The sequence below is a fragment of the Hypomesus transpacificus genome, chromosome 22 (assembly GCF_021917145.1).
Source record: "Hypomesus transpacificus isolate Combined female chromosome 22, fHypTra1, whole genome shotgun sequence".
NCBI classification, from domain to species: domain Eukaryota; kingdom Metazoa; phylum Chordata; class Actinopteri; order Osmeriformes; family Osmeridae; genus Hypomesus; species Hypomesus transpacificus.
In genome coordinates, this window is record NC_061081.1 from 1,877,616 (window position 1) to 1,891,958 (window position 14,343).

A 14,343-nucleotide genomic window follows, 5' to 3' on the forward strand; every position below is an offset into this window, starting at 1 on the left:
CACACACACACACCTACCTCCTGTGTGTGTGTGTGTATACGTGTCTCCTCATCCCCTTAGCCCCCTATATCCTCCCCCTCCCCCTCTCCATCCTCACCCTGGGTGCGAGGTGCCAGGGGCAAGGTGGCAGTGCCAGGCTCCAGCCTGCTCACAGTCAGGTCAGCCTCTGATCCCCCTCTGTTGTTCAGCATGCAGGTGTACACTGTGGAGCCTGTCGACAGGAACAAACTGGTCAGGGCACACACACACACACACGTATCTTACACGTCCCAACGCCCATGAACACACACATGAACACACACACACACGTCCGTCCTGTGCAAGCTGGGCTAGAACATGCATCTCAGGCAGCACATCCAGCATTTTCTCGGGGGAGGTGACTGACTGCAGAGACATGCTGCACCATCTCCCACGTGTAAGAATGCTGACATGCGGAGTGGAGGTCATGTTACTTTTCATCTGTGAAAAACGTGTGCGAACAGTTTTTTTTTTGGCTTCATGTCTCCCAGTGAGGATTTCAAGGGGCTACTGAGACTGCATATCTACTGCTCAATATCTGTGTGTGTGTGTGTGTGTGTGAGAGAGACCGACTCCATATTTCATAGACTAACCTGCGTCTTTGTTGACATTGGCCGTGAAGAGCCAATCAGCAGCCTTCTTGGCGTCCGGTCCTGTTAGATAGAACTTCCCGAAGTAGGACATGTTGAAGACAGCCACTCCTTGTCTGCAGGTCAAACACTCATTCTTGATCTGAAACAGACGCGCACACACCATACATTTAGGAGATTCTATCGATTACACACTACAACATATTTGCTTTTTGCAACTTCATATCATAATATTGATCACAGACATAAAAAAAGCCACACACACACCACATCGTGATGTGGAGGGAAGTCGAAGGTGTACTCTTTGCCCAGAAGATCCTTGTACTTGTATTTCTCATTCTCCTTGATGTCATAGGCTCCATAATAGTCATAGTCCAAAACCTTAGAAGACACACACATGTGCACACACACAGACACAAATTAATAAGTAAGATGGAGTCATTATGCAGATGATTAATCATTTTGCAGTTGAAGCACAGACAGATGCTCGTGTAACTGAGGGATACAGTTAGAATTAAGAACTGTAATGCATTTGTGTGTGTGTGTGTGTGTGTGGTGAGTTACCGGGGCAGCCCCGTCTGTGTTGAACCATCCTGGTCTTTCCCAGCCATGTCTCTCCTGGAACACGCATCCCTGCTCTGTCAGCACCTGAAAAATACACAAAACAAGAACTAACTGAGCACCAGTAGACGTCATCGAGAACCTAATCCAAATCCCATCTAATCCTAATAATCATTATCAATATAATAACACTAATTACTTGGTGTAGGATTGTAATTTAACAATTATCTCGGGGCTAAACGTTCCTCTGTCACCTACGGAGGACAGTCCCCAAACTGCCCACTCCTGTCTGGAATTAGCCTGGTCTAAGTGTGGGTAGCCCTGCTCATGTCAAAGCTGTCTATTACCGGAACAGATCACACTAAAACACATTTCACAGGAGAAATTCAATCTCTATTTTCATCTCGCAAACTCTGGCAGTTAATATCAGACCTAGGAAATGATGCAAACAATAACCCATCTCTGTGCTCCATCTCTTTCTCTCCCCCTCTCTGTCTGTCTGTCTGTCTGTCTCTCTCTATGTATCTCTCTCCCTCCCCAAGAATAGCCACATTCTTTTCAGGCGCCTAGAACACTGAGGAGGCCGGTTGCTAGGCAATCCCCCTTCACAGAGTCTGAAGGTTCTAAAGGACGGATGGACAGAACGACAGGCGGGGGTTGGACCCACCCCACAATGCAGGGGCAGAGCCTCATCAAGCAGCAAAACACAGTTATTTCCTGCTTGCATAGCTCTCATGCATTTTCATAATTGCACGCTCCAAAAATATAGGCTCTATTCTGATTGCAGTTGCCATGCCGATGAGGCCTCATCTCCCAGACCTACTGAGCAGGGTTTGTGGGGCTGTGAACTGGACCACTGTTGTGGGGCCTTCTGGGATGATAACTCGGGCAACTGACTGATGCGAAAGGGTGTGTTTCCACAGAGGTTTACATCTTGTAAAACTAAGTAGAAGAGAGAGGACAGGAGATCTAATTATGTGTGCGTGTGTGTGAACGGAAACAATTCCTATATTTCCTATAGCACACACACACACACATCAACCCCCCCGTGCCCTCCTGGTCTGAGGCTGGCCTATCACGGCTAAGTGGCTGCTTTAAAGGCCATTGTAGCAGAAACGGCAGCAATGAATGAGGAGTTAGCGGCTAGCGTTATTACCGCTAACCACTCTCCATCTCTAATTTAGAAGCCCATTATCCTGCAGACTCTTCCTAAGCTGCTCTCATTAGCCTTAAAAAGAGAAAGAGAGAAGAGGAGGGAGGGAGGGAGAGAGAGAGGAGAAGAGAGGAGAAAGAAAGCAAGAGAATCTGAGACTAGGTGGGCGTACATTTGATTGAGAGAGGCAGAAAGAGAGAGGCAGAAAGAGAGAGAGAGAGAGAGAGAGAGAGAGAGAGAGAGAGAGAGAGAGAGAGAGAGAGAGAGAGAGAGAGAGAGAGACGGGAGATTGAAGAGAGAAAGAGGACAGAGTGTCCGTTAATAATATTTGAACCAAAAAATATTTTAAAACAGTAGCTTAGCAACAAATCACACACAAACAAAGAACACACACACACACATCCAGATTTCAGCACACAAACCGCTGTTGATAACAAACACTGAGGTCTGTAAAAACCTAACGACATCCTAATACACGCACACACACACACACACACACACACACACACACACACACACACACAATAAGGCAAACATTGCTCCAATTTCCATTCATTCGGTCATCCTTTTATTCATTAGATGGAGCCAATCGGAGTGCAAGGTTAAGGCGGACCAAAGGACACCAGGAAGTGATGGGGTTCCATTCTCTCTATGGAGATTACTCTGCTCAATCTCCATCAGTAGAATTACAGCAGCGTAACTTTCAGCAGTGTCTGTGGCCTGTCTGCTAAACATGAACCATCACTGTGTCTGTGTGTGTGTGGAAGGGTGGGGGGGGGGGAGAGAGAGAGAGACAGAGAGGAGAAAGAAAGAAAAAGAAAATGGCAAAGGCTACTTAGGATAGAGAGACAGGCAAGAGAATGGAAGCAAGAGAATGGAAACAGGACAGGCAGAAGAGGCAAAGGGGGTTGAAAGGACAAAGGACGGATGGAGAAATGAGATGAAATGTAGATAAGGGACAGATGGGGGGGGTTCAATGCCCGAATGAGAGAGCGAGGGAGGTGAAGAGGAGGGCAATGGAGCGGCAGGACAGAGAAACTGACGTGTGTGCACCAGACTGGCGTGGGAAGAGGGGGGGGAGGAAAGAGAGCGGAAAATAAACAGGTAAAGGAGAAGAGGAGAGACAGGTAGAAGAAGAGGAGAGACAGGTAGAAGAAGAGGAGAGACAGGTAGAAGAAGAGGAGAGACAGGGAGAGGAGAAGAGGAGAGGCGGGGGGGGGGGGGGAGAGGACAGGAGGAGAGACCGGTGTGGAAGAAAAGACTGAGTCATGGAGAGGCCATGGTGACTTCATCCACAGAACAACAAAGTAGAGCCCTCGGGAGCCGTCCTGAAGGTTGAGAGCAGGCATCCGACTGTCTACACACACACACACACACACAGCCCCACCTGGTGAAAGGGGTCCGTCCTCATGTTGCGGCTAGCCAGGGGCTCGTCGAAGGGGAACACGACAGAGTAGTTCTTGGCGTATGACTCGTGACTCCTCTCTCTGATCCACTGGTTGTTCCCCGTCAGAGAGTTGTGGAACCGCCTGGACAAAGACAGAGTAAGGCTCTGTGTGAGAGCCAGGGTTCCATGTGTTTGTATGTACATTCTGAGTGTTGGTGATATGTGTGTGTACACATACAGTGCCCTCCAAAAGTATTGGAACAGTGAGGCGAATTCCTTTATTTTTGCTGTAGACTGAAAACATTTGGGCTTGACATCAAATAATGAACGTGAGACCAGAGATCAACGTTTCAGCTTTTATTTCCAGGTATTTACATCAGGATCTGATGCACAACTAAGAAAATATCACATTTTGTTTGAATCCACCCATTTGTCATGTGAGCAAAAGTATTGGAACAGATATACTTAAAACATATTTAAGTGAATAAGACTTAATATTTAGTTGCAAATCCTTTGCTTTCAATAACTGCAGCAAGTCTGTGACCCATTGACGTCACCAAACCTTTGCATTCTTCCTTTTTGATGCTTTCCCAGGCTTTTACTGCAGCCTCTTTCAGTTGTTGTTTGTTTTGTGGGGTTCCTCCCTTCAGTCTCCTCTTAAGCAGGTAAAATGCATGCTCTATAGGGTTTAAGTCTGGAGATTGACTTGGCCAGTCTAATACCTTCCATTTCTTGCCCCTGATGAACTCCTTTGTTGTTTTGGCAGTGTGTTTTGGGTCGTTATCTTGCTGCATGATGAAGGCTCTGCCAATCAGTTTGGTTGCATCTTTCCTTAAATTGGCAGACAAAATGTTTCTGTAGACTTCCGAGTTCATTTTGCTGCTGCCATCATGTGTTACATCCTCAATGAAGATTAATGAGCCCGTCCTAGAAGAAGCCATGCAAGCCCAAGCCATGACATTACCTCCACCGTGTTTCACAGATGAGCTTGTGTGTTTGGGATCATGAGCAGTTCCTTTCTTTCTCCAAACTTTAGCCTTTCCATCACTTTGGTAAAAGTTAATCTTTGTCTCATCAGTCCATAAAACTTTGTCCCAGAATTTTTGAGGTTCATCTCTGTACTTTTTGGCAAATTCCAGCCTGGCCTTCCTATTCTTCTTGCTAATGAGTGGTTTGCATCTTCTGGTGTAGCCCTTGTACTTTTGTTCATGAAGTCTTCTGCGAACAGTAGATAGTGATACCTTCACTCCTGCCATCTGGAGGTTGTTGCTGATCTCACTAACAGTTGTTTTAGGGTCTTTCTTTACAGCTCTCACAATGTTTCTGTCATCAACTGCTGATGTTTTCCTTGGTCTACCTGTTCGACGTCTGTTACTTAGTACACCAGTAGTTTTCTTCTTCTTCAGGACATTCCAAATGGTTGTACTGGCTATGGCCAATGTTTCTGCAATGGCTCTGATTGATTTTCCATCTTCTCTAAGACTCACAATTGCTTGTTTCTCACCCAAAGACAGCGCTCCGGTTTTCATGTTGTTTTCACCTCTGAATACAGTCTGCATAGACAAAACCTATCTTACCCAATCTGAACCTGAGTGTAGACATTCAGTGGTATTTATTGATTGAATAATGTATGTAATAGGACACACCTGGGCAACAAAACACACCTGTCAGTCATATGTTCCAATACTTTTGCTCACGTGACAAATGGGTGGGTTCGAACAAAAAGGTGATATTTTCTAATTTGTGCATCAGATCCTGATGTAAATACCTGGAAATAAAAGCTGAAACGTTGATCTCTGGTTTCACATTCATCGTTTGATGTCAAGCCCAAATGTTTTCAGTCTACAGCAAAAATAAAGGAATTGGCCTCACTGTTCCAATACTTTTGGAGGGCACTGTATATATATATATATATATATGTGTGTTAGGACTTTACCTGATATCATAACCATACATGTCCTTCTCAGGTCGTCCATGGATAATCCAGTGAGCCAGCTCTCTACCACATCCTCCTCCCAGCATCATCCCTGTTCACACACACACGCACACACACACAGGAGGGGGAAGCCTTTGTGACATTGAATTGCATCATAACCCTTCCTTGTCATGTACAGAGTGACATTTACTCTCTCCCCAGGAGTCTACAGGCTGACAGCTGTCAATCATATGAGATCACTCAATATCTGCCAGCACAGTACACCACGGAGAGGAATTTGAATGCTTAGCATGTACTTAGTGTAGTACAAGGGTGAGTGAAACCAAAAGAGACAAGAGTCAGAGAGAGAGAGAGGGAGGAGAAGGGGAGGGGCAGGATCGAGGGCGGGGGAGGAGAGGAGGATGGATGGATGGATGGCTGCTCGTGGTGTTTCTGCTGTGCTGTCCCTGTCCGGGGAGGAGTGTTTGTCTGTTCCAGGCCCTAGGCTGGGTCTGTGACGACGACAGCACTCTGTCTGTTCTAAAGGACATCCACATCATTAGCAGACTGATGAGTTGGAGGGTGTGTGTGTTTGCGTGTGCGTGCGTGTGTGTGCTCCCAGGAACACAATTTGAGATAATGAATGAGGAGGATGTCCTGCTATCGCACAGCAAGAGTGTCCTGTTGCACACACACACACACACACCTCTTCTGACTAGGATGTCCTCCATTAATCCCTCATTGACAGATCTGGGGATGTTCCAGGAACAGGGAGGGGGGAGGGGGGGAGGGACAGGGAGACCCCCCCCGCCCTTTTGCCCAAGCCTGGCTCACTCACATCCAGACCAACATTCCTTCTCCTTTCCCGGCTAGGTTTTACATGCCCAACCCTAACCAGTCTGACACCTTGAATAAAGTGATTTGCAAATAGACTATGTTGGGAAAATGTTGCTTGTGGTGCCGTGATGGAAGGACCAATAGGATCACAGGAGCCTAAGGAATGTTGATGAAGCAATCAGATTGGTGTGTTCCCTGTTCTCTCTCATGGCAGCCTGAGAATCACTCAAGGCGCTTCTGTAAATGTCAGAACAAGGGTGGGATGGAGAGAAAGAGATCATTAGAGGGAGACTGTCTGCGTCTAACCTGGGAAGGAGTAAGGGAAGGGGGAGGGAAAGAGGGGAGGGGCGAGGGAGAGGAAGAAGGAAGGAGAGGGAGAGATGAGAGACGGAGGGGTGGAGAGTAGGGAGGGACGGCTGGGGGATATCTGTGCTGACATTAACAAGTGTCATTTTCAACATTCACACGGGAGTCTCCCCAGAATGATGGGAGAGCTTCAATGTTCGATATCTCTTCATTCCGGTTCAGGGTCGCCCAGAGCAACAGCTCCAGTCATGGAAAGAGGTGATGAGAGATGAGGAAAGAGGAGTGGGACAGCTGAGAGAGGGGGAGAGAAAAAGAGGAGGGGAGGAAGAGAGGAGCCAGGAGGGAGGTACACACTTAGTCTCGCTGACGGATATGAAATCCTCCCACACACACACACACACACACACACACACACACACACATCCGGGTGCCTCACCTGCACTGTTGAAGCCACAGCCCAGGAAGAAGCCCCTCACCTCAGGCGCCTCACCCATCAGGGGCTTGTGGTCCGCTGTGAACGACTCTGGGGAGACCAGGAGGTGTTTGTGTATCAAATGCGAGTCTCCAGAGAAATGTCTAAGTGCTTGCAGCGTTCTAACCAAACTAACCATGGGGCTGTAGAGCTGAGATCATCCTAGTACAACAATGCTCATATAAGCTTGAATAACAACCGACACACACACACACACACACACACAGAGTGAGGGCCCCTAGGGGGGCTCAGTGTATCATTCTAGCTGGGGAAGTCTATCCATTAGCTGTGATAGGAAAGGACACACACACTAGCATGATAGGGATCACAGGACGTGCTACAGAATACCGACATGCTCATCAATGTATTCATGAGAATTTCTCCTGTGATCTGGTCTGGGTTCACACACACACACACACAAACACACACGACAGCTAAGGGAGACATGGGATCCTCTGAGCAGATCATCATCTGTGAGACCACAGATATTAACCCTCTGACATCAACACACACACAGCTCTGAATCCCCAGTTTCAGTGCTGTACTCTGTTTGTTTGTGTGTGTGTGTGTGTGTGGCTGTATGTGTGCATGCGTGTACCCATGTGTGTGTGTGCGTATGTGTACCAGGTCCACAGACAGTAGATTTGATGCCAGTCTGCTCCAGGGCAGGAACTCTGTTGATGGCTCCCTCTATGTGCTGCATGAACACATCCCAGTCCAGGTCAAACAGGCTGAACGCAAAGCTATCAGACACCTGCAGAACACACAAACAGACAGAACTGTAAGGAATGGTGAGAGAGAGAGAGAGAGAGAGAGAGAGAGAGAGAGAGAGAGAGAGAGAGAGAGAGAGAGAGAGAGAGAGAGAGAGAGAGGAAAAGAGAGGATGAGAGAGAGGGGGACAGACAGAGAGATGGAGAGAGAGGGTGAGAGACAGAGGATGAGAGAGAGAGGGGAGAGACAGAGAGCTGATGTTCACCATTCTGACAGTACAATGCTGAACCTGTGAGACAGCCTGTGACTATATCATGTAATAAACAACAGCAGGGGATGTGTGTGTGTGTGTGTGTGTGTGCCAGGTTCATAAATAAAGACTGTGGAGGCAGTAAATACCAGAGGTAGGTAACGGAGGTCAAAAAGACCTCCTCCTCCCACCCTCTCTCACTTTGTGTATGTATGGACTGAAGTCTGGATGATAAAGGCAGTTCATGTCGACATGCGCACACACACCAACCACACCCGGTACAGTACAGGGTGGTCTGGGCTGGCAAAGGGGCAGCAGAAAACGAATGCTTGAACACTGCAAACACACTGTGTCCTGTTGTTACTCTGCATTAGTGCTGTTCCCTGTAGCTCACGGTCAGTGAGAGTATGAAGAGATAAAGCAGAGAGAGAAAAACAGAGAGACAGAGACATTAACGTTACCTCATCCCAGAAGACGGGGTTCTGTTCGTAGCCTCCAACAGAGAGTGCGTCTCCTTGGAGACGAAGGTAGACAGATGCATCATGGTCCCTTACATTGGGCATGTTCTGCAGAGTAAAAATGGAGAGCCGGAGAGAGAGGGACAGAGAAACAGAGAAAGACAGAGAGAGAGAACACAGTGATAAACCGTCTCTTTGAGAACAGGGTGAAACACGTCACAGGTGTCTTCATAACAAATCAATACATGTATTTACAGCACACACACACACGTGCACACACACAATATGGGAACACACAGATATTCACAAACACCAAGCAGACTGAGCTGGGTACAGGGTGGCCCAGGCTAGCAGAGAGAAACACACACTGCCAGTGAATCGTTTGACCTGACAGGTTACATCATCTGCGGGGGCATCACACTGCTGCTGTTATTTCTAGCAGTCTACTGTGTGTATGTGTGTATAATCAGGCCAGGCCTAACTTTGCAGCATAGAGCAAAGATTCAGAGAAGATGCAGCTCTGGACCCCCAGGCCACACACACACACACAGACACACACACACACACACACAGACACACACACACACAGACAGACACACACAGACACACACACACACACACACTGCCTGGTGATTTTCTGTGGGAGGAGGGCCACACAGGGTTACCAACTACAGGTGGTGAGCGGGACAGACACGAATACAGACACAGCGCTTGATTACAGTCGCCCAAACACAGCAGAGCAGTACTAACAGACCACACAGAATCAAATCAAACGCACCTGAATGCCCTCAATCCTCTCTGTGACTACATAGGCGTGGTGCATGGCGACGAGGGGAACCCGAACACCCACCATGTCCCCCAGCTTGGTGGCCCACACACCTGCAGACCCACACGCGCATAAACATTATTCTTTATCTTTAGTTCATTTTCTTGTCTCAAAATTGAGTTGAACATTCATTTAAATAAATTGCCTGTGGGCCATGCACAACCAGGAATGCATTCAGTTATTGCTTTTATATCAACCAACGCAAACACAAAAACACAAGTTGTTCGCCGGGTTTCTTCCTCAGGCAAAATGTCTCTCTCTTTCTGTCATTGAGTGCCCTCTGCTGGTGGGAACTGAAACTGCATGCTAACGGGTGGTCGCACGTTCTGTGACTAAGCTTCTTGTGTGAGTGAGTGTGACTGGCATGGGAGTGTGCTGTGTGTTAGCATACTAGTCCCCCCCCCCCCCCCCCGTGTTTTGAAGAGCAACAGGAGTGTTCTGATTAACATTTAGCCTAATCAACCATTCCTAATCCATTGATAATTCATTCAGAATGGAACTCTTCCATTCTCTATGCCACGGTGCTTTAACTGGCTGAGGGACCATGCGCATACGGTCCAGTCATGTGACCCACCAGCACAGTTGACGACGCAGGATGTCTCGATGGTTCCGTGGGCGGTCTCTACAGCCTTTACCCTCTTCACACCAAGGTCATCTGTCCTCACCTGGATACCTGTTACCGGGCAGTTCTCGATCACCTGAGGATGGGGAGAGACACACAGCGGCAGCCTATCAGGGAGCAGCCACGGTATAGTGGAATCGTGAAAAAATTGATGTTACCATGGCATTACCATGGTGATTCGATTCTGACTCTCAAGATCTTAGGCATTCCTGCCTAATTCCACCAAGGGCAGCTGCCAAAACACATGACTCTCTACAGTTCCAACACAGTACTGGTACACCAACCCTGAAAAACGGGGGACTGGACTGGTATGTTCATGTGTGTGTGTGTGTGTGCATAACTCTGTGTTCATGCATGTGTGTGTGTGTGTATGTGTATGTGTGTGTGTATCTGCATGTGGGTGTGTAAATGCATGTGTGTGTGTGTGTATATGCATGTGTGTGTGTGTGTGTTTATGCGTGTGTGTGTGTGTGTGTGTGTTTATGCGTGTGTGTGTTTATGCATGTGTGTGTGTGTTTATGCGTGTGTGTGTGTTTATGCGTGTGTGTTTGTGTGTGTGCGTGTATCTCACCGTTGCCCCCCTGGCAGAAGCTGCCCTGGTGAGGGTGGTGCAGGTGCCTGCTGGGTCCATGGTGCCATCCTTGGGCACATACAGCGTTCCGTACAGGTCATCCACGTTCATCAGCGGGTACAGGTCCTTGGTCTCAGCCGGTGACAGCACATGGGACTCAATCCCATAAACCTTCCCTAGCTGCAGGAGAGAGGACAGAAGAGACATCCGTCTATAAAAGCCCAACTACAGAAAAATCTTCTGTCCAGGCTAACTATCTAGGATCCCTGTAGGTCTGGGGACCTGACACTTAACCACGCATCTGGTCTAGCCTCCCTGTTAACGCATGCATACAGGTCCAGCCTTCGTTTTCCAATCCAGGTTCTATAACTCGTCTGGGCCTAGAACCTAGCTACATAGATCAGGGCCCTAAATCCACAGGCCGTGACTCAGCTCAAGGCCGGGGCGTACCGACATGAGGCGCTTGTACTCGTCCAGCCTCTGCTTGTTGGAGGCGATGAAGAGGCCTCCGTTCTGGATCCAGCCTGTGTGGAGGCCCGTCTCCTCCTCCAGGTCCTTGCTGATCACGTTCCTGGTGTGGGCCAGCAACTCCACCTCCACGTCACTGGGCCGGAGCTGCCACAGCAGGCCTGGGGTGGGGGGGGGGTTAAAAGAAAAGACGGAGCAGATTTTAAAAAGTGAGGGAATCAGGTTGAAAAACATTTTTTCATCAAATCCATTCAACTGGCTATTACTGCACCCCATCATAGCCTAACCTGAACATAAGCTGTACTTCCGCAGACCCCTAAAGTGAAACAAACACTTTTCTAACCATTAAGGGCCCTTTAAGTCCCTACATGCCCACAATCAACATAAACATTCCATGTGAAAGAGGAGTGGTTCAAAGAATAAACCAAGCACACCTTATAACAGGCCTTTGAATGCAGGGATTTTGTGACCGGGGGTGCCATACCTGCTGTGTGCCAGGTGGTGCCAGCAGTCAGACGGTCCCTCTCCAGCAGTACCACGTTGGTCATGCCCATCTTTGCGAGGTGGTACAGGGTCTGGCACCCCAGGCTGCCCCCTCCAATCACCACAGCCTCCGCTGCTCGGGGGAGGGGTTTGGTGGGCCCGCTGGTGACGCCCTCCTCCTGGAGAGGAGAGACGGTTCTCTCACCTGGGTTCTCTCCCCTGTACGACTGTGTTCTCTCCCCTGTACGACTGTGTTCTCTCCCCTGTACGACTGTGTTCTCTCCCCTGTACGACTGTGTTCTCTCCCCTGTATGACTGTGTTCTCTCCTGTACGACTGTGTTCTCTCCCCTGTACGACTGTTATTTCCCCTGTATGACTGTGTCCTCTCCCCTGTATGACTGTGTTCTCTCCTGTGTATTACTGTGTTCTCTCCTGTATGACTGTGTTCTCTCCTGCATGACTGTGTTTTCTACCCTGCATGACTATGTTCTCTCCCCTGTATGACTGTTCTCTCCTGTATGACTGTGTTCTCTACCCTGTATGAATATGTTCTCTACCCTGTATGACTGTGTTCTCTCCTGTATGACTGTGTTCTCTGCCCTGTATGACTGTTCTCTCCCCTGTATGACTGTGTTCTGTACCTGTTTTAATGTGATCTCGTAGGGAACATTCTTCTCTTTGGTGGGCTCCGAGCTGTAGCAGCGGGTGGAGGCACGGGTCAGGGGAGAGACGGGGGACCAGCCCCCCACCAACCTCCGCATGGCTACTCCCAGGAAGGCCATGGCCCCTGCACACAGGACAGGTAGACCCCTTGTCTGAACGTCACTTTAACTGTCTGAAATAACAAGTTACAACAGGGTTTGTTTTATGGTTGCAAACTTTCTTATATACAGTTACAAACATGTTATCTGTGTTGTGTTCTGCGTGCCTGTATGTTTTCCCTCCTCCTGCAATTCTACCAGAACTATCCTGGTGTTCCGTTGCTATTGGTCTTTCTGCATGTCACTCATCTATATTCTCCTGTCAATTACCTATCGTCCAACTTGACAATGGTATGTCACATTCAAAAATAATGCTATTCCATCGCCCTGAGCCTACCCCTGGTTACAGTTTTCGATAGGTCACCGATTTCCGTACACTGGCCGGCTGGCATTAACACAAACAGCCCTCAGCTCCGAAACAAACCCAGTCCCTCACGAACCCCCAGGAGACCGTAAACATATCAACAACACTGCCTATACACTAACACAGAGCTGCCAACTCTCACGGTTTCGCCGTGTGACACACGCATTTCAACCAAATCTCACTTTTTGGAAAAGTTGGCAGCCCTGCTAACACAACCATATATATGTAAACTTTATACAATTAAATTCAATCATACAATATTTGAATCAAATATCACAAACTACAGAAACAGGACGAAACATTGAACAAGAAGAGCACACAACTTCCTTGTTGGAAGAAAAATTGTGCACTATTTTGTTATAGGCAATTTTCCTGATATTACTGTTCTCTAGGAGAATTGCGACACAGTTCATCTAAAAACTAATATAGGCCTACTTTTCATGTAATTGCTTTTGTTTTGAAGACAGATTGAACGTGCCTTGGTAATGCACACTCTGCAAGCTAGAGTATGTTCTCGATATGTTCTGGGTATGTTTTTCGATATGAAGTCCACGCTGCCACGCGGTCACTTACCAGTATCCAGAACGCTCGGAAGTGTAGTCTGTCTGAAGACGTAACGATTAACCAGCAGCTAAAAGTAAGAAGAACCACAAGTTTGCAGACGTTCGAAATACAAAAAAATGGCTGAATGAAGCGAGTGAACTGGAGCTATAACTGCAGAATCAGGCAGCAGCTGTCAGACTGGTTAAACTAACGCTGAGTCTAGAAGGCTGCTGTTGAGTAACCAGCAATGTATGCATTTGCCGTTACCCCCTTCCACTACCCTAACGAGTGAAGTTTCGACGAAACACTACACACAGTCGTCACCTGTCGCTCATCTTTGCATGTCTACTTAAGTAGCGTTTTTGCAACCGGTCAAAAGCAACTGGGAGAAATGTCTTTAGACTGACTGAAGGAAAATACTCCCAATCTCCCTTCCCACATGTGACATGGATCAAACAACAGTTTGTCTGGCCTCACTTCATCGTTCAGCAGTGCAGACCAAATTAGAACACAGAAAATGTGGGTACACACACATTTGTAAAACTATTCATAACTAATGTGGAACATATTAACGGTGCATTAACCCTGTATTGTATTGTATTATTTGTTGCATAACTGTCATTTGTGTGGGTGAATGAGTCTGTGTTTACTTACTACTATACCCCTCCAGTCTTTAGCTGAAAGTAAATGAAGCAGAAATGGAACATGGGTCACATCTGGTGTGTGCGTGTGTTCATGAATTTCAGTAAAAAAAGAAACAAATTCTCCATAGTACATGAAGGACACACATTCCTCACTTGTTTTTTGGTTCCTGCAATAAAATAGGATATATGTGTGCACCTCTGCTGACCTCATGGATCTTGGCCTTCCCCTCCCCTGGGCCAATCAGAGGCTGAGCTGAGTTCCACACCCCTGGAGGTGGGTTCAGACCAGCGCAGACAGGGTTAGACAGGAAGACACAGTGCTGGACCCTGAGCCACTGGAACAGTCTGTATGTAAGAAACTGTCACATGCGCTAACTGGCATGTGCTCACTCCGGGTTACAG

At 47.7% G+C, this 14,343-nt stretch overlaps 1 protein-coding gene across 1 annotated transcript; it reads right to left on the reverse strand.

The window, feature by feature from the left end:
* Positions 1 to 56: 56 nt before the first annotated feature.
* Positions 57 to 14,105, reverse strand: sardh (sarcosine dehydrogenase). The gene is made up of 17 exons (XM_047045216.1): positions 13,952 to 14,105; positions 13,328 to 13,385; positions 12,271 to 12,464; positions 11,630 to 11,807; positions 11,128 to 11,306; positions 10,678 to 10,857; positions 10,059 to 10,182; positions 9,437 to 9,537; positions 8,662 to 8,766; positions 7,864 to 7,993; positions 7,204 to 7,290; positions 5,646 to 5,736; positions 3,710 to 3,851; positions 1,173 to 1,256; positions 876 to 989; positions 612 to 750; positions 57 to 211 (listed from the first exon to the last, which is right to left on the reverse strand). The coding sequence occupies exons 3-17, from the start codon at positions 12,409 to 12,411 to the stop codon at positions 57 to 59; spliced, it is 1,950 nt and encodes a 649-aa protein (XP_046901172.1). The 5' UTR covers positions 12,412 to 12,464; positions 13,328 to 13,385; positions 13,952 to 14,105.
* Positions 14,106 to 14,343: the final 238 nt, after the last annotated feature.